Here is a 24261-nt window from a genome sequence, read left to right as displayed (position 1 = left end):
CATCATCTCGACCTTTACCACTCCCTCGAAGCGCATCTGAGCCATGTGGCTTGCTCCTCAGACCGTATTACCTCTCCTCGGGCTCCTCTTGTTCACGCATTGGGTGGAAGCTGCCCCGACCTGCCAACGAAAGACTGCGTCGGTGCAGCCGACCAGTACCCAAACCCAACGTTCTGACGCTGGCGCCAGTTCAGGTAGTAGTACCAAGATTAGCGATGTCGTTCATATTATCCAGACCCAAGACCCGTCTACTTCCAGTTCAGAAACACAAGGATCAGGAGACGGGACGACGGTACATAAAACTGTTACCAGTTATGTCACCAAGACTGGAACCCACAATGTCAAGGTGAAGCAGACCAACTCGGGGAACAGCCCTGTCATATCCAAGTCAGAAACGGCCTCGTCTAGCAGCCCCAACGCTATCATTTCTCCCGAATCCACAACCTCAGTAACTCCCACCACGACAGCTACCACGACAACTACCACGAAGCCAGAACCCACCAAATCGGAATCACCGCCAGACAATGGCAAGTCCAAGATGGGAATCAGTTGGCCGATACAGGAGGAAGATGCTGCTCCAGTTGCAAAGTTCTTTACCGACAGCTCTGTAGGTCTGCGAAAGCTACTACCACAGCTGCTAACTACGACTGCAGTCGGTGGCATGGTGGTACAACTGGAACAAGAACTGGAACCAAGGCTTGCTCACCTCCAGCGGTGTATCCATCTCTGGAGAGTTTGTTCCTATGCTGTCGGTATAGTCCTTCTATTGTCGTATAAGCCTGACCCAAAGCAGCTACGATCCCACATTCTACGACAATAGCGATCCTCTGCAGTCCGGATTCACAGAGATTTTCGGTTACAACGAACCTGGTCAGTGTCTCCAGCGTGTAGAGCGTTGTTGACACTTTATAGACCACTACGATCGCAATGTTGCAACCACCGTTGGAGCTGCAGCCGCCGCCGAGATGTGAGTGGTGGCTTATTATGAGAGTCACTGACATGGGCAGATGGAAGAAACAAATCACCGCCATCCGCTCAGCATACCCAAGCGCCAAGGTCTACTCTCCTGCAGTCGCTGGCGATCAGTCATGGCTGGATCAGTTCTTTGCTGCCATCTGCCCTTCCAACTCTGCCTCCAACGCTTACGGCGACTGTAAGTACAAGCCAGACGGACTTGCAGTGCATGTGTACGACACCAGCGCAGAGGCGTTCAAGGAGAGGATGAGCGGGTATTATAAAAAGTTTGGATTGCCCATCATACTTTCCGAATATGCTTGCCATGTGAGTCCATGTTCGATGGCATGTTGGCTGACAGAGTAGAACTTTGGCGTTGCTGGGACTCCCAGTGCGTCCGACATCTCTCAATTTATGGCAGAGACGACCAAATGGTTGAACGAGCAGAGCTGGGTCGTGTAGGTGTATACAGGATTGACAGTGTTGGCTAACAATGTATAGCAAATACGCCTGGTTTGGGGCAGCTCGGAACGAGAAGAATCTGGGTGGTGTACCAGAAGGAAACAGGCTGATGGATGCCAGTGGCCAGTTGACTGCGTTGTGAGTTGGATGTTTGCGTCTCTATACATGGGTACTGACGGGTGGATAGAGGAAAGCAGTATATGAATGGCGGGCAGTCGGCGTAGGGGAGGGGCAACTTTCCGGCATGTCGTCTATGGTTTGAGCTACAGAGTATTCCAATCGCATAGATAGAAGGTCGTATTTCTGGGCTGGTGTATTGGATATAATCAGTATGAATACATGGTCTGCAGTTCATGTCTGGTTCATCTCAATACTTGTCAAGAATGCCTTCCGTGACAGTCTGGCAGTAGGACAAGTTGACAGAGATTAGCATTCACCGCAACAGCAATGAAGCGTGCTAGTATACAGCTGAGATTGCATATAATCATTGTAATAGGCGCAAAATATTGAAACCATGACAGCGTAAACGTACAAACATCCAGTATCGAGCATTGTTAAACCATGATGGTACAATGGCCACATCAAGCGCCACATCTCTAAACTCTGTGCCTCCCTAAACATATTCTGACCAATACAGCACCTACTCCCACACCCACAAGAAAAATGTATACAGGCAATTCCCTTACTTTCCTTGGTAAATGATCACCCTCGTTCTTGCCCAGTCCCAGTATATCAATAAACGAAACATCGGTCTTAGCTTGAATGGCATTGTTAGAGACTGAACTCGTAGAGTGTATAGACGTCACACTCTCAACTTTTTGCTCTAATTCTCGGACTCTATCCACCAAGCGTTCCACTTGTTTTTCTATTTCCGTTCCCTTGACCTCTTGTTCCAATTTCCCAGAGGTTGAAGCTTTAAGCAGTTTTTGGGTAATGGGTTGTGTCGCACGCAGCGTTACACGACGTGCAGTCTCCCAGTGTCCTCCCTCGATCTCTTCATGCTCATCATCTGCATCGCCAACAAGCTCAAGTGGCTGTCGATAAGGGCGACGAAGAGATAGGCCGATGGTAGGATAGCGTGTGTCATCAGACGGCTCATCATGATGTCTAGAATGGCTTTCAGGAAAGTGGGACACAGAAGGTGTCTGTGTGTGTTCTTCCGCATCAGCAGGAATCAGATCAGAGAAGATGTGAAGTCCTGTAGATTTCGGACTTTCAGGAGTAGGGGTGACCGATTTCCGGTCGCCATTTGAAGGCTTTGAGGGGTTTTCTGAGGCAACAGAGAAGAGCAATGACTGACCAAGACTGGATGTATAGGATGGTGGAGGTGTCAGCCCTGCCGTTGTATCTGATAGAGCAAAGTCGCTCAGAAGCTCTTTGACAGGTGACGCAGGTTTGATATTTCCGTCTGCTGAGCTCTCCGCCATATGGATCTCCCTTTCAGCCAGAAGCTCCTCCATTACGGGGCTTGTCGTTTCACTGACACTGCTCAGGCTGCTTGTCCCACTAGTTCGTGATAAATCCGAAGCATCCGAAAAGTTTCTTTTTCTTCCATATCCTTGGACATAGTCTTCATGCTGAGAAGGCATGACAAGAGAACCTGTCGCTTCCCACTTCCTCCATCTTTCAATTACGCTTTCACCTGTGTGTTGTGCTACAAGCTTGGGTGCTTCATGCTGATCATCGCAACCTGCATCAGATGGTGAAGATGCTAAAGCAGAGCTACGAGCATCATATGCGATGATCATACGACGGACTCCTATGGGACCATCGTCGTCAGAAAATTCTTCCTTTTCCATCAGAGTTGGCGAACGAGAAGACAACCTGGTGCTATAAGCAGTTGCATTGAAAGTACGCCGTAGTTGACGAGAAACTGATTTCAGAAGCGAAATAAATGGCGGCGCTCTAGATGTACTACTTCTGAGAAGCGCGTCAGGCCATATCATCTTCATACGTCTGAGGACCTACCCCCATCCATCTGAGCTTCCGTCTAGAAATATTTTGCCAGATACTCGCTGCCTCAACACCCATACTTCTATATCCGATATGAGAGGCGCTGGAAGTACTCTACCTGTACCACCCGGGCCGCCTGTTTGAAGTTTGTGACTGAGATATTGGGACAGTTCAAAAGCTAACATTTGCATATCAGAGAGTTTACAGCATTATGCTTCATCGGGGCTTACGGGTCCATTGTTCCGGATCCAACTATCATCCACAGCATCAGCTCATCCGTATCAACAGCCTGGAGCCAAAAGCTTACGGGAAGTTTGATCTCTTTCACTTTTCTCTTCTCCTTTCCGGGTGTCAACCAATCGGGCAAAGTCTCACTCCTCATTTTTCCCGTTCTCCTACACACGCTGGGACTATCCATGCTCCATCTTCTGTCTTCTGTTTCTTCCGTAGACTGATCGATTTCCTCGTTCTCTCTCACGCTTAAGTTACTTAAACTCCGGCTTATTCTATGAGCAAAACTCGGAGTTGACGGTTGGACAGGACAAGTACTACTGGCAAGACCCAAAGAAAGTGTGCTTTGTACAGCATCAATATACTGTTGTTGAGCTGCAAAAGGTCCTGCAGACATCAGATTTGCTTGTAGAGGCGTTGTTTCTATTATTATTTAAAAAATGGAAGAACAATGAAAGAAAAAGAAAAGCAAGAAAAAAGAAAGCTGTAAAGAAAAGCAGACGCGCCGGTTTTGTTTTGATTTTACCATTCAGCACTTTGTTTATCCACACAAAAAGTGTATTCAAACGAAAAAACAAAAGTTTAAAAACACTGCATATCACTTGAAGCCCTTACAAAAGGCCTGGTGAGATAGAATATGCATCTATGAGAACCTGTAATAACTCAGCACAGCTTCCAGGCAATCTCTTCACCCAACTTCATAACCTCCTTCTTCTTCCATATTCTTGTCTTGGTCTCGATTTTATTTTTCGCCTCTAAAACATGCAACGTTGGCCGAAGGTTGGTTTCGTATCCTGGGGAGAGATAAACGGTCAGAGCAAGAGCGGCAAAAAGACGATGAGCTGAGCGTTGATCAGCTTTATAAAGGTTGCAACGCCGATCTCACTTACCAACATCCTCATCTTCTTCTCGAGAGATGGCCTCGACAAGTCCGCTGACGACGTCGATTTCCCACTCCACTTCTACAGTTTCCTCTCTACTACCATCAGCGACGCTTTTTTGCCGCCACAAGCCAATATTGAAGGCTACGCCTGCAGCAGCACTTCTCACTCCAATATCGGGGTAGAGCAGTGATTCTACTAAAACACCAGTCAATTGCTCAGACGCGGTGGTATTCCCATCGCGAGCAAGAAGAAGGTTGCTCAGTTCGCTAGAAGAGGTGAGGTTGGTAAAGAAACGGAGTACTGTGAGTATGAATGGTTTGGGTGTACCGGTAGGGTTGTGGGAAAGAGCATTGGAAGCGGATGTGATGATTGTGGTTATTGGTTCGGGCAAAGTCGACACAACAGAAAGGCCTAAAGAAAGAAGAGAGTTTGTAGAAGGCTTGATGATGGCCAGACGCCACAGATCGATGAGCGGGAACGTCTCTTCTGACTTGAGGACTTGAAAGATTGCCTGGGTAGCAGAGTACCATCTCTGCAAAGCTGCTGTTGACTCTGTCTCTGACAATATTTTTGTATCTTGTAAGAAAGGCACAAATTCATTTCTCAGTATCCTGACGTCTCCTTCTTTGCCTTTTCCACTCAAGAACCCTTCAAGTTTGCTTAATAAAGCATCATAGTTTGGCTTATTGACAGTCGTAATGGGCTTCTTTGGTAAACTCTCTATAGCCGGCAGATAAACCTTGCGATGAGGATGTGTAGGATAGCACTCTTCCATAAACATTTCAATCCGATTTTCCAACTCTTTCTTGGCTGCACCCTTCATGTCTCCGACTTTCTTGCCGTCTTTGAAAAACATAAATGTAGGAGTCGCCTGAACTCCATATTGGCCTGCAATTTCCCTGCCCTGACCAATTCCCAGCTCAACTTCAACAAACCTCGCACCTCTAGCACCATATGTTGGAGCATAGAGGGCGGCGATTGATTCGTATACTGGCTTGATCACCTTGCATGGTGGACAAGAAGGAGTGTTTGTGAAGTTGACGACGACCGCCGAATGCTGTGAAAGGATTGAATGAAAGTTGGAGGAGGAAGAGACGAGGGTCAAGGGGGATGTCTCGGGGTTAGGAAGAGCCGCGGATGTCTTACTTGGAGTAGCTTCAGAAGCCGAACGGGCAGAGCCGCCTGCTTGCGTCGCCGCATGAGACGCGACGGATTGCAGCAATGCAGATGCAAGCGACGCAGACCCAGCAGACCCAGCGGCCGGAGCAGGAACAGCGCCATTCGTTGGCACTGCCTTATCTGGAATAGGACGCTCGGAAGGAGGACCGCGAAACATTGCGTCAATCTGCGGCTTCATCATTTGACCAAAAGGAGTCGAAAGAAATTCTGAAGGAAGACCTACAGAGTGATTAAGTGCCACAAGATCACCACATACTCTGTCGCATGAAGTGACTTACTACTGATCCAAGCAGGAATTTCTTTGCTAGTCAGGAATCCGATAACGTCTGCTGTAAAATGATTGCAGTTGAAATCTATCAAATGATACTTGCTGGGCGTGTACATCTCTCCTAGACTTGCAATATATTCGTTAAACGTATCTTGATCGATGTGAGTTTCGCCAACATCGATAATGTGTAATGGAGGGCCATGGTGGGTAGCGCCAGGCTGAGACTCAAGGATGCCTTGCCCATAATATATCTCTCGGCCAAAAACAATGACGGATGTATGCCTACCAAGACTTTAGATAATGCCAGATATATGTTAAGGAATGGACGTACCAAATGCCGTCAAGTTGCTTGCCCGTCAGCATCAAGGACATGCTCTTTGCTAATCCCTGCGAGATATCATAGACATAAAGTTGAACTTTTGCCATTTTGACTGGGTTTAAAGGCAAAAGCTGTTGAAAGTATAAAAGAGAATGAGAAATAATAATAATCAGCGTTTCTAGAAAAATCACGTTTCAAAAGAACTTTCAACGCCGACGGGCATCTTCCTTGACTTATTTTCTTCAACATTTATTAATGAAGACAGAATGAAGCTTTAAATGGTGCCAGAAGCCTATGTATACATTTCATTTATGCATAGCAGTTATCATAGGAGCTTAGGATCAGGCCTTCTTTATATCTGTACTTATTTGGTTTAATATTGGGGGGCTTTTGATTCAAGGCAGAATACGTAATAGATTATGGAATGTGGAGCTCCGCAAATATTACGTCTTCAATGTCAATATCGTTTAAACTTGATTTTTCTTTAAAAAAAAGTAATCTTTAGATTTTTTTTCTTTTTTCTTTTCTAATCTTTTATTTAACTATAAAAAAGATTTATAAAAGTTGCAACAAAATATGTCTGGGAAAACTATCTTTGTGAGTGGCTGATGACCAGTCGGCTCATTCATGTTGCTTACTTCTCTCCATCAGATCACAGGAGTTACCGGGTACATTGGCGGAACCGTCCTCCAATCCATTATCACCTCAAAAAATCCTCCCTCCAAGATTATTGGCTTGATTCGAGACTCGACAAAGATTAACCTTTTCACCAATCTTGAGCTTGCCAGGCAACACAATGTCACCCTTGTGCCACTTCTCGGTTCGCTCGAGGAGCATGACAAGATTCGGGATGCAGCTTTTGAAGCCGATGTCGTTGTTTCTTGTGCCAACGCAGACGACTTGAAGGGTGTCCAAGCTATGTTGGAGGGCATGAGGAGGAGGAAGGAAAAGACTGGTCACCGGCCGCATTTGATTCACACCAGTGGTACCGGCGTCTTGGTGGACGATGCCAGAGGAGAGTACCCTACTGACACGGTGAGCTTGATCCTTACTTGGGGAAGAACGTTCTGAACAGCAAGGCATGATAGATATACACCGATCTCAATCCTTCTCCTGCGACTCGTGTCTCTCCTGCTCTTCACTCAGTCACTGAAATTCCTGTGACAAATCCCCATCGCAACGTTGACTTGGAAATTGTTCAAGCTGACCAGGCTGGCGTCATTAAATCATACATTGTCCTGCCGTCTACTATCTGGGGCTGTGGTCAGGGCGAGGTCTACGAAAAAAGTCTTTCCCACGCCACTTCTCAACAGATGCCCCTATTGATTGAAATTGCCATCAAGAGAAAGAGAGCTGGTGTTGTCGGCAAGGGTCAGTGTGTTTCATCAGAGGTGTACATGGCTGACAGAGACTTAGGCGCCAACATCTGGCCTCATATTTCTATCGTTGACCTCGGTCATCTCTACAGGCTTGTGTGGGAACAGTCTACCGTCACAAAACCTGTCATTGGTCATGGACCAGCCGGTTATTACTTTGGTATCTCTGGCGAGTATACTCTTTTGGGGGCCACCTCCGCTATTGGTCAATCTCTCGCCAAATACGGTGCTCTTCCCAAAGGCACTGAAACTTCACCTACGACATTCACCAAGGAAGAGATTGATCTGTACTTTGGTGGCAGCTGGTTCTCTGGCACAAACTCTAGAGGTGTCGCAGACAGGAGCAAGAGCATCGGATGGAATCCAAAATATACTGACGAAGAACAATTCTTTGAGGATATCGATCAGGAGGCGAAAAGAATTAGCCAGGCACTTTTGAAGCAGTAAATATAGATTTTCTTCAAAGATTTGTAGCGATAGTAAAAAAAAAAAAATGCATTAATCGCGTGATCATAGTGAAATGTCGATGCTGATACATGCAAAAAACGAAAAAACTACAGAGCTTCTTCGCCATCATCAACGCCCAACTCTTCGAAATTCTCCAACAACTCGTCCATATCAATTTCAGGGAAATCTCCTTCTTCCTCCTCATCATCCGCATCGTCCATTGTTGACCCCTCAATACCGTCATCCACTTCCATCCCGCTTTGCACTTGTTGTACTCCAGCTCTTCGCTTGCCACCTCTCATACCTGAACCAGATTTCTTGTCCAGGCCCATCGTCGCATCCCCATCCTCTTCTTGAGGGTCTGCCTTGTACAAATTGACAGCAGCACGCATTTCTCTGTCTTCTTCCAAATCTCGTAAGAACAGTTCATAATCCCTCTCCACATTCCTCTGATCAACGCCACCTTTTCGACCCAAAGCACCACGACCGACTGTACCTTCGGCAATATCTTCGGCTTCTTTGGCAATAGAGCGAAGTTTCCAGTGTCTAGGCTTGGATTTTTTGCGGCGATTAGGATATGTCTTCTTGATCAATATTACGTCGGGGATACGGGCAGATTCTAGCGATTCGAAAGCATCATGATTGAAGTTGGCATGAGTGAGATGATAGCCCAAGACGGTATCACCTGGTTGCAAAATACCACCGAGATGGGTTCGTGTATGATAAATGCCATCGTCGCCCATTCCATCGTCGTCCACAGTACCAATGCCACCGCTGGAACGTGTGACTTGGCAATCTGCCAAAACATATTTGCCCCTTACAGGCCCTGAGGCCTCAACATCAAGAACAATAAATTCGACAAGATCTGAGACGGTTGCGAGAGAGTCAAAAGATTGACGCCAGTAAACTGGAGCAGAAACGTCGGTTTGTTGAAGATTCATAGGATCAAGAAGATGCAAAGTGTTTCCCACTCGAGAACAGATGAGAAGAGGTCTATATCTGTCAGTGTCCAGCTTCACGTCGATGTTACAAATCACTCACGAAATGTTACCCCATGATCGAGCAAGAGCTTTAGGTAAACAGACCAAATCATCTTTACAGACAGGCACAATTTCCACGGAATAGGTAAACTTGTAATTGGAAGTGTTAGAGTGAGTGTCTGAAGAAATGAGTTGTTCAGAACCCTTTACACGGACAGGTACGACACCAGCCAGAAACTCAGTCATCTTGATGGCATTATTTCTCTCAGTGTAGAAAAAGTCCAAGCCGTCTCTCTTTTCTGCAATATTGATGGTATCTCTGGAACGATACGATCAGTATCTTCACGGGTCAAATCAAGTAGCAGCTCACTTGTGCGCATTATGCTTCAAAATCAACTGCTCCAACCATAAAAACGTTCTTTTGTGAGTAACCTTTTGTCTAACTTGTACACTGGCCTTCCAGGTATTCTTAGCAGCCAGCCTGGTACAAGATGGACATTGGCTGGTATGAACGACGAAGGTAAGCTCAAATGTTTGTTGAAGGACGGTATGAGCCAAAATTTCTTTTTGAATAGTAATTTTCAGTTTGATACGACGAGAGTGAGGTTCAGTCCAGACGAAGGAAGCATCAATAAGGCGAACTTTCATAAGTGGGCGAGCAATTTTCTTCAAACAGATTGCTTTGAATAACTGTTAGCGACGCAGGGAATCATATACAGCCGTGATAAAGGATAGCTTACCAAGCAATTCTCTAGACTCGGGCTGAACAGCAACCCAAGTATTTGGTGGTGACAGAAACCTCTCGCACCCTCTACAAAAATTCATCGTAGCTTCTTTGGGAATGCCCTCTGTGATATCTACTGTATTTCTAAGACATCCAACACCTATATACCTAGAGATTAGCCAAATATAACTTTAATATGACCCGGACGCCTGACTTACATAGACCAGCACCATTTGCACTCGATATTACTGCCCCACAATCAGCACAGAGGATATATGATTCTTGTCCAGCAGCATCTGGTATATAGTCCATGGCCACCATGGTGAATTTTCCGCCTTTTGACAGTATTGATGAAATAAATCAATCAATTATTTTGAATATCTCGAAATGTTGAAATCTTTATGTAAGTGGAGGTCGCCAAAAATTAAGTGGCAAAAATTTAAGTAAACCCTCACTTAGGTATACGCTTTTGTAATAATATTCAAATACGAAACCAATAATGTAATCAAATTATGACAAAAAGGTATTTAGGTACTTGATTATGAGCAAAATTAGACTCCATTAATCTTGGCATCTCCGTCTGACTCTTCCCGTGCCTCTAAAGCCGCTTGTGCAGCAAGGATAACCTTGTCTTCCTCAAGCTGATGTATGTCAGTATCCGCATAGGCAATAATGAAAATCACATACTTGTTCAATAGAGACTATCTTCTCCCTTCTTCTGTCATTCAGTTCGGCGTATCTAGCTTGCAAGTCTCTCTCCCTTCTTTCGAGGACAGCCACCTCGTCTCTAATCTTTTCTAATCTTCCTGGTACGGCTGCCTCTTCAATACCCTTGAGCATAAGGAATGTTTCCAAGTCTCTTTTGCTTTGAAGAATTTCTTCCATCACTTCTAGAATGTTTTTCTTGGTCTTGTCGTTCAATACTTGGTAGCCACCCAGTTGTTTTCCAAGCTTTTTCTCAGCCTTGGCAGCTTTTGTGGCCTCTGCAATGACACGTTCTCGACAAGAGTCCACCATGGCAACATAGTAAGCCGAAAGTTGATCGGATGAAAGGGAAGATTTTTCAATCCACGATCTGCTATTCGGATTAAATATGAGGTTTTGACCTTCCTCTGCCCAGGCATTGACGAACGCAATGCTATCTTCCTCGGCGGCCGCGCCAATAGCCACCCTTATCTGTTCATCTGTGGCTCCAGGCAATTCCATAATGCCAGCCAGTTCGATATGAACTGCCTTCTTTGCTTCCTCAACATAAGTGTCTTCTGGCTGGTCATAATCCGAAGGTGTTCCGCCAGGAACTGAAGTACCAGGTAGAGGATGAGCAATTGAATCATGCTTCATTAATAAAGCAACTTCTAGATTGACGAGCTTGAAAGCTCTTGCCATGTCTTCATCGGTTTCGGTTTCGACCGCGTTCAAATCATCTAGGATTTTGTAAGTGTTGACGTTGACAGGTCGTGGTAACCCCTTTTTGACAACCAAACTCCTTCTCTTAAGTTCTCGGCGTTCCTCCTCTTCTCGAGCAGCCTTGAGTTTAGCATCTCGTTCAGCAGCGTCCTCCTCGGTTCTAAGTTCAGTCGTTTCTTCTGCCTCATCCTTTTCAGTTTCAGCAAGTTCAAAGTTGTTTTCAGGTTTTGGCAGCGCTGCAAAGCCAGCTTTCAATGCTCGTCTGGAATCCACTAGCCGCCTCTTTTCATCTCTTGGAGTTTTGCCCCATGCACTGCCTTCATTGATGTTGAGATCATCTCGATAAGGAGTAGCACTTATACCAGGAGTAGCATGGCTTGGAGTGACACCGTTGCCACGAACAGGGGTAGCCAGAGGGTTTGGTGTAGCAGCAACACCATGTCGAGGTGTGGCTCCTTCAAAACCAGTGCCTGCTGTAGCACCATGGAGGGGAGTGTTCTCTTCACCAAGCAAAGGAGTTTGTGCAGCCATAATATTACGAAGATTTCTAGCTTCTGTCATGATGTTGTCTTCTGTATGTTCATCAGCATACTATCACAGTGAGGGCATCGATGACTGACCTTGAGGCGCCATTGCTGGTGTTCTTGCCATCTTGGCCTGACTCAAACTCTCATATTCTCCCAACAAGCCCTCTGTTGCTTGGTTTCCTTCTCCGACCAATTCTCTAGCCAATTCGCCAGCCTGCCCAATTTTGACTATATCCTCCAATTCTCGCTCGCCAACTTGAGGGATAGGGAGGTTCAATTTTCGTCGTCTGATAACTTGTTCTTGTTCTTTGAGCTTCTTGATCTGCGCTTCTCGAGCAGCAACGAATTGTTGAGTCTGGTTAGACTTGCCGTCCTCCTTCTTTTGACGTTTTTTACGTTCCTCAATCTCATCAAGTTCTTGTTTGCGTTTGCCTTCAAGCGCTCGAAGTGTAGAACCAACCGGAGCATCATAGACTTTAGCGTTTTCCTCAGTGACATCGTAAAAACCGGGTGCAGGCTGCTTTTCGAATGGAATATCGGCGTTGTAATCCATTCCCTTCTTCTTTGGTTTGGCTCGAAGATTGATACCAGCAGCCTTTAATTCTCGCTTCTTTTGCAAAAACGCAAGTCGTCGAGCTTCTTCTAATTGCCTCTCGCGAGCCTTTCTTTTTGCTTTTTTCCCCTGAGTGTTTGCTAATCTAGCTCGCGCCTCGGAAAGCATTTCCTTCTCTGTGCGATGTCAGCGATTTGTGTCAAATAACTGAACCTTTATATTTACCATCATCGTCCATATCAATGGGATCAGGTCTAGCAGGTCTCGTTTCTGGGTCAGTATCAATTTCTCCAGGCTTTATTCCCCTAGCATCTGCAGCTGGCTTGCTAGCCTCATCTTCTCCAGCTCCCAGACCCAGCTCATCATTATCCCGAGTCTCTGCGTCGTCAAGGAGTTTTTGATATCGTTCGAGACATTGGGTTGCTGTCCGGCCTACGATAGGGGCAATAGTTCGCCACTGTGTGGGCATGAGCTTCGCTAGATGAAGTAGTTTCTCATCTTCAGTCTTGAAGCGATCAAATCAGTGAGGTTGACACTTCTTCTCAACTCTTGCCAATCATACCTTTGACCACTCTACTTTTTTGATAGACGGATCCAGCCACTCATACCATCTCGCTTTACATTGCTTTGGGGTTTTCCTGACCAATAACGAAGAAATACGAGCCCATTGCTGTAACAATTTAGAATATACCACACGTAAGGCTACACTTTTCGACTTACGTTCTTGCCATATTTTGATATTGCGGCTTTCAAGATTTCATCTTCCGTGTTACGCCACACACCACCCTTGACAATGACTCGCTGCGAAAATATCAGTCTCATCGTCCATGAATATACACTTTATGGGCATATACATACCATAATGACAAGCTTGGTATTTTGTAGTCCTGAACTTGAATAATCAAGATGCCGTCCAACTCTCTGTTAAGATCACCTTTTTTACCCTCAAAGCCAACCAGATTCAATCCGAAGGACAATTGGGACTAAATTCAAATATTTCTATTGCAAAGTGATTAACAAAATGAGATTCAGTGCAGGCATCCATCATATACTCTCTCCAGGTGAGTGACGGAATTTCGGCGTTGTAGTGATGTGGCAACATCTCTACGACTGCTTTTTGACGATAATAATCTTTAATGGGTTTGCGTTCTACTTTGTCATAAACAAATTGAGATACTTTTCCATATTTTTGATACTTTACGACTTCTCCTTCTGTCACTGGTCGCAGAGCTCATAGCATCAATCAAAAGCCTCAACTGTCAAGTCATTTCTCACTGCTTGTGTTGTAAGCAAAGATGCAGCTACAAAAATGGCATTTAGTGATTACATAGACACCAGTCTGCACAGTAGCACTTTGTAAATAACCCTTAAACCCAAACGTAGAAGAGAAAACAAGATAAACAATTACAGATTCTTCTTTCTGCTCTATAGCACCAACTTTCTCCTACACCATATTATTGCTCCGCATAAAGAATCAGTTTTTGTCCCTCTATTCTCAGCCAATCTTTCAACTCTTTGTCATCCTTCAGCTCCTTATATCCATCACCACTGTCCATTGAAGTTCGATAACGTAACATCGAGACGCTAGGGCCTAATCTCGCTGTAACCTTTTCGAATAATTCACTGAATGTGATGCTGGAATGCACACGAATGGCGATAAGATCATCTGTCGCTCTGTCGTAGATCTTGATCTTGATATAAGGTGGCAGACCTGCTTGAGGTGTAGTGCCTGGCGTTGTAGGGACAGTAGAAGTTGAGAGAGGGCCACTTGTGCCCATACCCCATGACGAGGATGTCGTAGCTGTCGATAATCCACCGGAAGTATAATGAACGGTAGCCGATGCACGACCAGAGACAGGATAGGTCGAGGAGTCAGGTCGAGAGGATGTATTTTGACATGTGTCAATTGGCGGTAGAGGGGAAGGACCACGAGAAGACACGGATTTCGAAGGAGCATGTTGTTGGTAGGTTGGAGATTGACGATATTGTACGGATGATTGCGAATGATGAGACGCAGCAGAATGTGATCTTGTACCGGCACTCGGTCTGTACCGGTCTGTCTCTTCATCTAATTTGATATCCGCAAGTTGTTCTTCTAGTTCGCCCATCGCATCATCCCTCGACTTCTTTTCAAAATGATCACCATGTCTTGTCGCAAAGAATGTTCTAAAGAGCTCATGGCGCAGTATGAACCCTGCACCTTTAATCTTAAGGTCAAGCAATTCCTTTACATAAACGTCGAGCTCATCACGACGATACTCTGTCAATTCGTCATCGATCTCATAATCAACAGGGCCAGGCATGTAAGGTAGGATACGCTCTGGTGTAGTACGCCCTTCAGCGGAACCTGACCGACCGGCCTCATAAGGAAAAGTGTCGAGAAGAGCAATTTGAAAGTCGTAAAAGTCTTCATAAGAGCGATATAGACCAAAAGCGTAAGCAGAAGCAGTATGGTCATCCGGTACAAAGGTAACTTGAAGTCGGAACCAATAAACGCCGTTTTCATGATGGAATGATGGAACAGAGATAGAAATAAGATCTCCTGGTGGTAGCATTTCATTTCTATTGGGAACATAGGATGGTCGTTTTAATGAATGTTCGGTGGGCGCAGGAGTGTGAGGGGTATGAAAAGAGATCGATGTGCCGTTGCTTGTATTGACTGCAGTTGTACCGGAGGCACGAGAGAGGGAAGACTGGGAAGCAGAAGGACTAGGTCCTTGGGCTGGTGCATAAGGCGAATTTGTGACTGATTGACCAGGAGCAATATCAAGTTTTCCAAGAGGAATTGCTGCTGCCTTGTACTCTGCCGTCTTCTTTTTCCATTCCTCAACCATTGGAACCGCATTGGGAGCAATTTCTATACGTTTGCCAGTCTTGGGATCATGAACCTCCACGAATGCAACGGGAATAAGACCAGGGCCACCGAGACGACCGATAGGTTTGGCAACGAACCTAGTTGCAGAATAAGCTTAGCGTTTTTAATTTTGGGGATCAGTCACCTACCATTCATGATTGCTCTGTGCCATGATGACGATGGGCTCTCCCTTCTTTGCTTCCAACTCATCCGGCCTTTCAGCATGGAAGTCATACATGACAATAGCGTATACGCTGCCAAAAAGAATCAGCCAGCACATCCATCAAATGCCCAGCAGCACACATACAGGCCTTTTCCCGACCGGAATTTATCATCTGATCCGGGTGGCGACACCATTGGAGGTGAAGCTGGGTTGCTGGCTTGAAGTATGGCAGAGGCAGATGGCGTGCCAGGCCTGCTGCAGAGAGTCAAGTCTAATTCTTTAATAGAGAGGAACCGAGTCGCGTGCTTACCTTCCCTGGTCAAAAGATTTTTGTCCTGTATGTCTTCCGCCCTTGACAAACTCTTCGAAATCGCCTTTGGGTACCAAGCCTCTTGCACCAGTGAGAGGATCTACAGACAGGTTGTCAGCTATCCCACTCTTAGTCATACGCGTCGCGTCGCGCTCATCATTTCAACATTACAACTCACTCAAAGCCTCGTACCAAATATCCCTCTCTCCTGTCACATACCAAAAATCACCCTTGTTATAGCTCAGTTCTTGTGGATTCAAGCTTTGATGTGATGCCAGAGCCTTGATGACTTTTTGTGGAGGAGCCACCTTGTCTGACGGCCTCCCCATACCACCATGAGAGATTGGAAGAGGAGGCGAAGGCTGAGTATAATTATTTGACTTGTCTTGGTTGAGCGAGCGCCTGAGAGACTTCATCCTTGTTGCTTGCTATCGACAGGCGATCCGTTGACAACTTTTTTTCCTCACTATGATGGAAAGAAGAGGAATAAAAATGCTGGAAAAGAAAAGAATTCAGAGGTTTATTGTTTTGTCCCTGTACCGTAGGCGGCGACCTCCACGTTGAGCGATCGTCCCTGAAATTTGTAACAAAAAGAGAAAAAAAAGACGCCGACTTTGTTTACAAAACTGAACCTATGTATATGCATATGTATGGCTAATAATACATTGTGTATAAACACGAGAGTTCAAATGAGATGGCTTACGACTGAACTTGAAGTCTTTGGCCGTATAGATAGCAACGTATGTCGGCATTTCGTCTCCTATTTCCGTCAACTGTTTTCGGTGAATCGCTCATCCTTTTGGGATGGGTGTATGCCTCTACCTTTCTGCGTAACTGACCCTTCGCGTGGAGATGCTATCCAGCCGCAGCTTTATAGCGAATTAACATGAGAGTGATGTCTGATAGCTGGAGATCGCATGACTCATATACTGGTAGCAAGAAGCTCCCTTTCCGTTGATGCGAGTGGTATATAGACTGGCAATGCATGTGGGTTTTGCTTCTTGATATGAATAGCCTAATAGTGCACGCTGGATGAGTAAAGACTTGACTCTGCCGATCACAAACGCTTGGAGGCTGCCCAGCAAACATTCCATGCTGCATACCGTGGGTTAATTGAGACGAAAAAGGTAAGAGAGGCAAGTACAACACAAATTCACATGCCGGAACGGATCTGCCCTATCTTTTGTGATGAGGAATATACCGTTGCGGGGCACTTTGATGATATCTGCGACAGGAAAACAAATCACTGTGGTGACTGTATCTCATCAACCGACGGGCCAGGCCTGCCTGTCTCTCCTGTCATTTCAGACCTGAAACGGATGTGGATCACTCAGGCCCTATGAGTGTAAAGGAAGGTATGCTTGCCGGATGCCAGTTTCGATATGTAGAGGTTGAAGGCATGTTTGGTGTACGCTATGTGACCTACGAAGCGTAAAAAGATTGGACACGAGACGGTTATTCGTGACTGGTTTTTCGTTTGTCAATAGATGACAGAAAGGCAAAAGAGAAAAAGAAGATAGAAAAGGAAAATTACAAAAAGACGTCATAAAGCCATCTTTGTCGGACGCGCCACTTGGATCGCCTTTTTCGTAGCTTCGCGACAAGTCATTTCGGTAAATTCAGCTATTTGCTCTTTTGCTTCTGCTTTTGCTTTTGCTTTTATACATTGTCGAAGCAAAAGTTTGAGCCATGTCGAGCATGGCTCAACAACCGTTATCGCCCCAGTCGGTTGGTCCCCCGTGTTCTCCCTCAAGGCAAAGGCAACGGAGCAACACATTGAGAAGAATGCCTTCTGCAAAGGTTGCGGTCTCCAGCTATGCCAGTCCCCTGGCCCGCTTAGAGGCTAAAGGGCGAATCGTCCAGAGCCAGGTTGGTCTAACGTTGACGGCTGAAAAGACACAGCTGGTGTTGGACCTTGTGCTAATGGCGTGCAGGACGAGTTGACAAGGGCTTCAGCTTCAAGCACTGAGCCATCGAATGCGTTTCACACAAGAGAAGACTCGCCCCCAGTTCCAGCTTTGACATTCAACCTCTTTAGACATAACTCTGTTTTGTCCATCGACTCTCTGGCTAGCGATTATACCATGGCTGGACGGAGTGATGAAGATGAAGACGAGCCTGAATCTCCGACGACTCCCAGAGCATCTACTTCTAATTCCTTTTTAGGTGATTCTGTTGACTTTGGCAGGCCGCCGTCTGCTGCGTTAGACACTAAACTGCCACCATCCGCTAGTGATAAGACGTTGGCTAGTTTGGCGAGCGATACAACTGCCTCCCGATCATGCCCTCCTGCCACTAAAATGAGCTTCACAGTCTCATCGCAGCCCATGCCTTCAATGTCTCAACCGCAACCGGCAGCCGCCCCTGTATCGTTCAAATTTGAACCTGTGCCACCTCGTCGGACAAGAAGTATTTCTGGTTCCAATGCGCATGTGCAAGAGGTTCCAGCTGTTGTACATCCCGAGGAGAGAGAACTTTCCGACGAATGGACAAGTGTTCATGGTGAACAAGGGAGTGATTGGGGAGACGACAAATCTCAGTTTGAATGGGTAGAAACAGAGGGTCTACCAGAGGTTGAGAATGGGATTGACGGTAAAGGTGGCGTCAGAGGGTTGAGTCCTACCAAGCGATTATCGAGGTTAAAGACTGTGATGGGAAGAGAAGGAGGGAAATTGAGGAAACCGATGGTGATTCCTAGAAGAGCACCTCCGCCTCCTCCATCTGGCGCTTCTGCACCTGCCCCATTGATGAGGTCTCCGTCAAGCAGTAAAGTGCCCTCATCACCCTCGAAAGGGGCCCTGTGGCGAATGGCTAAACAAACATCACATCCAGTCATATCGGGGCGAACATCCAAGGGACATCAACAACTTGCTACGTTCTCGAGCAGTCGTCCGCCATTAATGATGAACCAACGACGTTCTGCCTCCCAACAAAATGATGATTTTCTTGTTTCTTCCCATGTACGAGGGCAATCACATCATAGTCCATTGATGGTCCCCCTTAAGAATGATTGCTCGTCATCACCTCTTGGCAAATCATTAGGAAGCCGACAGTCCCACATGTCGTCCATGTCTGGGTTCTCCTTCTACGATTTGGATAGTGATTCATCTCCTGCTACACCCAAGGCGGGCGTGTCTGAATTTGCTTTTCCAAAAGGCAAATACACGAAAGTACCTGTGTCAGTTTTGGAAAGAGAAGGAGAGATTCGAGAGCGGGCAATGTCTGAACCAGTTTCGGAGAACCCTATAACGCCTTTGTCACTGTCATGTTGGTCTGCAGACGATCTGGTTCATAGAGGTATTGAAGCTAGAGGTAAGGGAGATTTTCCCAAAAGTGCGTATTACTTTATGAAGGCGGCGGAAGCGGGCAGTTCTACAGGGAGAATATATTGGGGTGGGTTTTTCGTTTTACGGATGAACGAGCTGAAGCCAGTCTAGGATTGGCGCTCCGGCATGGTTGGGGAGTAGGCATAGACAACAGACGGGCCTTTATTGAACTTCGTAAAGCCTGTGATGAATCTCTTGCCGAGGGTGGCGTAACGTTTCACAATTCTCTAGGACATCAAACGCTCACAATTCAACAACGGAGATTCATGACTGTGAGTTGTAAATTTTGTCACTTTCTGAGACTTTGCTCGAGACGTTTTTAATGATATTGGATGGCTGATGAGAAGTCATAGAATGATCTCGCAATGGGCATGTTTGAAGTGGGAAATTGTTTCTTGGAAGGGATAGGTGTCAAGAAGGCTCCAGACGTAGCCTTGCGGTATATGAGATTCGCAGCTAATCTTGGGGATGTACAAGCTCAAGAGCGTCAGTAATCACAACCAAGATAAAGATGCTTGAGCTAACCGTCACATGCAGAGCTGGGCCAAATACTGTCCAAAGGCGGACATGGGATCAAGAAGAACATGAAGGAAGCAGCCAAATGGTACAGAATGGCGGTAAGTGGAGCCCATAGGCCTGTAGATCAAGCTCATACGCGCAGATTACACAAGGGTCAAATAATACTGTTGGGCTATCATGGGTATGGAAGGTGAGGCATATACAGTGTCCAAGATCTCTCTGACGTGTATGACAGGACAAGTACATGTCGTAGGGTTACGACACTATCTGAAAATAATATACCATCTTTCAACTCACCATCTCATCTGTACAGACTCTGAAATGACCGACGTGGATTCGCCAACACAATTCACGCGTATATAGAATATAGAACATATTGATGTCTCAGCGTTGTATGGCTTGAATGTATGTGAGCCGCCCTCGACAATACCTTGCATAGTGCATATCCAATTGACAACAACACGGCCAAGATTGGGCGGGAACTTCAGCTTCCTTTCCTGGTCAAGATGAGCTAATTAGTATACAAGCTTTCAGGTAGCCAAACCCCAATATTCTTTAAACTATCTTAATGCTTCGATATGCCTACCAACGAGACATCTATGTCTTCTGCACCATCTGCGTTGCTAGCCGCTGTGGATCCCTTGCTCTCTGCATAATGCATTCAAAGAAAAAATAAATTCTCTAGAGATGCCCAAAACAAAACATCCTTATAGTCGGAGATAAACAAGTGGCCTCCTATAAGCTCACGGTGGAGGTCCAAATCTTACAACAATGGCTATTTGTTGGTCTCGCTGTTTTTCTCTTTTTCAACTCTTTTTTGTTTTCTTTCTTTCTTACTTTCTTTCAGTCTTGAACCAAAATTTGAAAAGTCCCTGTCGCCTCTCGCTTCGCGCTTGACATCGAGATATACTCTGACAAGAGAGACCTTTTGTGTGACTCTGTCTTCAGCAAGCAGCGAGCGAGGAATTAATTCTGTTTCTTTACATCCATCGTCCATCTCCTTGTCGCTTGTTTTTCACTCTAGTCGCTCTTTTCGTTGCGCTCACTGGACTCGACACACCGAGACAATCACCTCTTACGGCTAACGCAGGATTGAACTCGTATTAGACGCGCACTAGCGGTTTAAACAGTATTGTCACCAAATCAATCTGACACTCTAGAATTCCGTGTTTTGCAAGCAGAGTGACTTATTAGCTTGCGTTTTGGTACGCTTGGTATATTGCGGCCAGACACATCGGGATGCCTGCAGTAGCTCATCATGAAGGCGCTTCAACCTCTCAACAGACGACGACTCAGAAGAAACGTAAGAGCGGGTCCAGCGCGAGAGATGAGAAACAATACATTGGCCAATGGAGGATTGGACGTACAATTGGCAAAGGTAGCTCCGGTGAGTACTGATGTGCCTAATTGTGGGCACAACATGGTGATGATTGACGTCGGTGCTGTTCAACATAGGTCGAGTGAAAATTGCCAAACATGCAGTGACTGGTAAATATGCTGCTATCAAGATTGTACCCAAGGGACTCATCCTCAACTCGAGAATGTCTATGTCCGAGGCAGGAGCCAAGGCAGACAAGGTTTTGCTTGGTATTGAAAGAGAGATTGTTATTATGAAACTCATTGACCATCCAAATGTCCTCAACTTGTATGACGTGTGGGAAACTAGTTCAGAGCTGTGAGTTGCAAATTTATGACAAGACATTGTGAATAACCTATCGTAGCTTCCTCATCATGGAATATGTCCCCGGGGGCGAATTGTTTGATTATCTTGTCAAACGCGGCCGTCTTCCTGTTTCGGAAGCTCTGCACTATTTCCAACAAATCATCTTTGCTGTTGACTATTGTCACCGATTTAACATTTGTCACCGGGACCTGAAGCCTGAAAATCTGTTGTTGGATAAAGACAAAAACATCAAGGTTGCCGACTTTGGTATGGCTGCTTGGGAAGCCGGAGAGAGAATGCTGGAGACCAGTTGCGGCAGTCCTCACTATGCTAGTCCAGAGATTGTCTCAGGTAAGGCATATCACGGCTCGTCATCCGACATTTGGTCGTGTGGTATCATTCTTTTTGCCCTTCTTACTGGTAGATTACCCTTTGACGATGACAACATTCGGTCCCTACTTCAAAAGGTGAAAATTGGCGTATTCGAAATGCCCGATGAGATTAAAGACCCGGCTAGAGACTTGCTCAAGAGGATGCTTGAAAGGGATCCAGAGAGCCGTATCACTGTGAAGATTTTCAATATCCTTTGCAAACATTTGACTGATCTACTCTAGATGCCTAAAATCCTGAACCATCCATTCTTTGTTTCTCGGCCACCTCGTCCCATTCCTGGTAGATCGCTTGTATCCCCGCCAAGTCTCGATGAAGTTGCGCGTCCTGTCAACTCTGTCACGGAAATCGATCCAGATATCATGAATAATCTCAAAACGCTTTGGCATGGTGCACCTGATCAAGAAATAATTGATAACCTCATGTGCAAAGAGCAAGTCATACCTAAGTTGTCATTGAATGGATGCTAACTTCGCTTCATAGCAAAACGTGGGAAAAAACGATTTATCATCTGCTTGTGAAGTACCGTAGCAAACATCTCGAAAATTTCAACACAGAAGAGGAGGAACTTGCGGCCAAAAGAGAGAGACGATCGGGTCGAAAACAATCACAGTCTTCGCCTGCAAAGAGAAAGGATGCCCCACGATCTGTCCCTCCGGTTCGACTTGTTCCCCTTGGAGAAAATGAGACTATTTCTAATACTCCAGCCAAACGCCCTCAAGCTCCCACTCCCAACAAAGCCTCTCGTAAAACTCCTACAGAGCCTTCTATCCCCAACAAGCCCTTGACTGCTACCCGAAACTCTACTGGCCCTCGCTCTTCTGTTGATAAGATCACTCCTGCTAATGATGACGATCCTCAAGCCGTTACCATTGTTCTTCATGGCGCAACGCCTAGGAAGGAGGTACCACCCCATATAGCCACCTCTTACCCACATTCTGAGGTCATTTCAGCTCCTACCTCGCCTATCTCCCTCAACGTCCCTCAAGTTGAAGATGCAAATTTGCAAATTTTCCTCAATCAAATTGCAGACCAGATGAACCGTATAAGTGTAAGGTCTTCTGTAGCCTCGCAATCATCCGACAACTCTGTTATCCTAAACAGCGACTATCAGGCTTGTCTTGCTTTTGCTGCCGGCGTAGGACATACAAATACCCAAATGTCTACTGTATCTAAATTGACTCCAGAAGAGCAGGGTCAATTTGAAGACGCTGCGGATGACCAGACTGATGTAGAAGTCGCCAGTATCCACTCTTACGCCGCGTCAATGGGTCCTCAACAAAAGTCTGTTGCTGCCCTGGGTTTAGGCAGTTCTCCAATGAATCGACCCGCTCTACAGTCAGTATCGGACTCTAAACAGCAACGATGGAGTTATGCCTCTTCTACTGGCTCTTCTTACAGAGTCACTTCCACTAGTGCTTACTCACCAATTGACTCACCTCAATACAAATATGGTCACTCGGACACACACAGTCCTACATATCAGACTGATCGATACTCTTTTCATCCCTCGCCATCTTTTGCCACTCGATCAGCTCTTTCTGCTACATGGTCTCGCCCACTATCGTCTCATCCCGTCTTAGATGACCCAGTGGAATCTCTCCTCCAACGGGATACTTCGTATGTTATCATTGAAAACTCTGAGCTTCCCATGGATTCGAGTGTCAGTTCGTGGGGCAGCAAATCCTCGGGCGGTTTCAGAGCCCATCGTAGTCTTGATGGATTTGGAAAACTTCGGAGGAAGAAGCTTACCATCGATCCCGTCCCATACTCTCCAGATAGCGTTGGCCTTGCATCTGCTGCGTCATCTCCGTTGAATTTTAATACTCCTAAGCGACCATGGTTCATGAACTTATTCAGCAGTAGAGCGCTTGGAGGAAAAGTTTAGGGACAATTACTAATTGAATTTTTATTCGTCACTGCATCGATGAAACACGCTTCTAATGTGATGATATATATATACCTGAATGTAATATCACTGTCTTTTGTCATTTCTGATATCTGGAAACCTTGAGAAATGATGCAACATATATGGTGTGTTGACAGTCAGATCAATTCTCTGCCAGCAGTTGTATAATGATGTTACTTGGCATGCGATTCTTTTGAGACGTTAGTGGTTTAGTTTTTGGCTAGTCGGATCTTTCAAATTTTGGCTTTTATGTGGTATTCTAAACTCCTATAGTTTAAGAGTATGCAAAAAAGATAGTATATATTTTTTCTGACTTGGACAACACTCAGTGTTGATAGGTTATTGTCAAGACTAGGGCAAGGTAGGGACTAGGAATGTCCTGGGACGAGATAGGGCTTCGATAGGTTTGCTTTGCTGGCACTAGGTGAGCATACAGTAAGAATCATTCTCCAAGGGGCGCTGATATAGAAGCGGAGTTTTTTATATTTCCAACATTCCAAGTGCCATAGCTTTTCCCTTGGTTCTTATGTCCATTGTGCTAATACTGTTTCCAGAACCAGTCTGTGGACCATAAGTCATAGTTCGCAACTTTGTCAAGAACTTATAAAAGAAGTTAGGTTGGAAAAAGCAATCCTATATCTACCTGTACGATTGAATTGACCTTAGCTATAGGACCAACTAGCTTGATGGATAAGTCAATCAGGCGCAGTATATCAAGATAGATGTTTTCTCTCGAGGATTCTTTTATACCTAATAGCATCAGTTTCAGAAATATTGTTACTGCCGCTGCTACAACCTTGGTTAGACCAAGACCGTTGAGGCTTATTTGCATTCCTGAAATGAGATTACTTGTGCTTGAGAGC

General features: G+C 45.6%; 9 protein-coding genes across 9 annotated transcripts; 4 read left to right on the top strand and 5 right to left on the bottom strand.

The window, feature by feature from the left end:
• Positions 1-43: 43 nt before the first annotated feature.
• L203_106186 (uncharacterized protein) lies at positions 44-1640 on the top strand (the record flags this gene model as incomplete). The annotated part of the gene is made up of 8 exons (XM_066215544.1): positions 44-607; positions 654-748; positions 794-870; positions 913-967; positions 1015-1153; positions 1321-1412; positions 1456-1554; positions 1604-1640. 8 exons carry the CDS (start codon positions 44-46, stop codon positions 1638-1640), a joined length of 1158 nt encoding a protein of 385 aa, XP_066071641.1.
• Positions 1641-2012: 372 nt separating this feature from the next.
• On the bottom strand, positions 2013-3997 carry L203_106185 (uncharacterized protein; the record flags this gene model as incomplete). The annotated part of the gene is made up of 4 exons (XM_066215543.1): positions 2013-3336; positions 3385-3547; positions 3600-3621; positions 3677-3997. The coding sequence occupies 4 exons, from the start codon at positions 3995-3997 to the stop codon at positions 2013-2015; spliced, it is 1830 nt and encodes a 609-aa protein (XP_066071640.1).
• Positions 3998-4263: 266 nt separating this feature from the next.
• On the bottom strand, positions 4264-6357 carry L203_106184 (uncharacterized protein; the record flags this gene model as incomplete). The annotated part of the gene is made up of 4 exons (XM_066215542.1): positions 4264-4442; positions 4491-5882; positions 5942-6213; positions 6263-6357. The coding sequence occupies 4 exons, from the start codon at positions 6355-6357 to the stop codon at positions 4264-4266; spliced, it is 1938 nt and encodes a 645-aa protein (XP_066071639.1).
• A 469-nt stretch (positions 6358-6826) lies between these two features.
• On the top strand, positions 6827-8073 carry L203_106183 (uncharacterized protein; the record flags this gene model as incomplete). The annotated part of the gene is made up of 4 exons (XM_066215541.1): positions 6827-6847; positions 6902-7285; positions 7339-7621; positions 7667-8073. 4 exons carry the CDS (start codon positions 6827-6829, stop codon positions 8071-8073), a joined length of 1095 nt encoding a protein of 364 aa, XP_066071638.1.
• Positions 8074-8180: 107 nt separating this feature from the next.
• Positions 8181-10098, bottom strand: L203_106182 (uncharacterized protein; the record flags this gene model as incomplete). The annotated part of the gene is made up of 5 exons (XM_066215540.1): positions 8181-9066; positions 9115-9372; positions 9424-9733; positions 9794-9937; positions 9996-10098. The coding sequence occupies 5 exons, from the start codon at positions 10096-10098 to the stop codon at positions 8181-8183; spliced, it is 1701 nt and encodes a 566-aa protein (XP_066071637.1).
• Positions 10099-10328: 230 nt separating this feature from the next.
• L203_106181 (pre-mRNA-splicing factor CEF1) lies at positions 10329-13125 on the bottom strand (the record flags this gene model as incomplete). Its single annotated transcript, XM_066215539.1, has 7 exons — positions 10329-10418; positions 10465-11756; positions 11805-12440; positions 12490-12769; positions 12827-12934; positions 12985-13065; positions 13123-13125. The coding sequence occupies 7 exons, from the start codon at positions 13123-13125 to the stop codon at positions 10329-10331; spliced, it is 2490 nt and encodes an 829-aa protein (XP_066071636.1).
• A 593-nt stretch (positions 13126-13718) lies between these two features.
• Positions 13719-16007, bottom strand: L203_106180 (uncharacterized protein; the record flags this gene model as incomplete). Its single annotated transcript, XM_066215538.1, has 5 exons — positions 13719-15216; positions 15268-15372; positions 15426-15536; positions 15592-15691; positions 15770-16007. The coding sequence occupies 5 exons, from the start codon at positions 16005-16007 to the stop codon at positions 13719-13721; spliced, it is 2052 nt and encodes a 683-aa protein (XP_066071635.1).
• Positions 16008-17280: 1273 nt separating this feature from the next.
• Positions 17281-19689, top strand: L203_106179 (uncharacterized protein; the record flags this gene model as incomplete). Its single annotated transcript, XM_066215537.1, has 7 exons — positions 17281-17460; positions 17526-18984; positions 19029-19189; positions 19271-19403; positions 19455-19534; positions 19579-19626; positions 19672-19689. The coding sequence occupies 7 exons, from the start codon at positions 17281-17283 to the stop codon at positions 19687-19689; spliced, it is 2079 nt and encodes a 692-aa protein (XP_066071634.1).
• A 986-nt stretch (positions 19690-20675) lies between these two features.
• On the top strand, positions 20676-23377 carry L203_106178 (uncharacterized protein; the record flags this gene model as incomplete). Its single annotated transcript, XM_066215536.1, has 5 exons — positions 20676-20823; positions 20892-21111; positions 21158-21665; positions 21714-21922; positions 21973-23377. The coding sequence occupies 5 exons, from the start codon at positions 20676-20678 to the stop codon at positions 23375-23377; spliced, it is 2490 nt and encodes an 829-aa protein (XP_066071633.1).
• Positions 23378-24261: the final 884 nt, after the last annotated feature.

Source organism: Cryptococcus depauperatus, chromosome 8, assembly GCF_001720195.1.
Source record: "Cryptococcus depauperatus CBS 7841 chromosome 8, complete sequence".
Lineage (NCBI taxonomy): Eukaryota > Fungi > Basidiomycota > Tremellomycetes > Tremellales > Cryptococcaceae > Cryptococcus > Cryptococcus depauperatus.
This window is presented reverse-complemented; position numbering and strand designations above follow the sequence as displayed.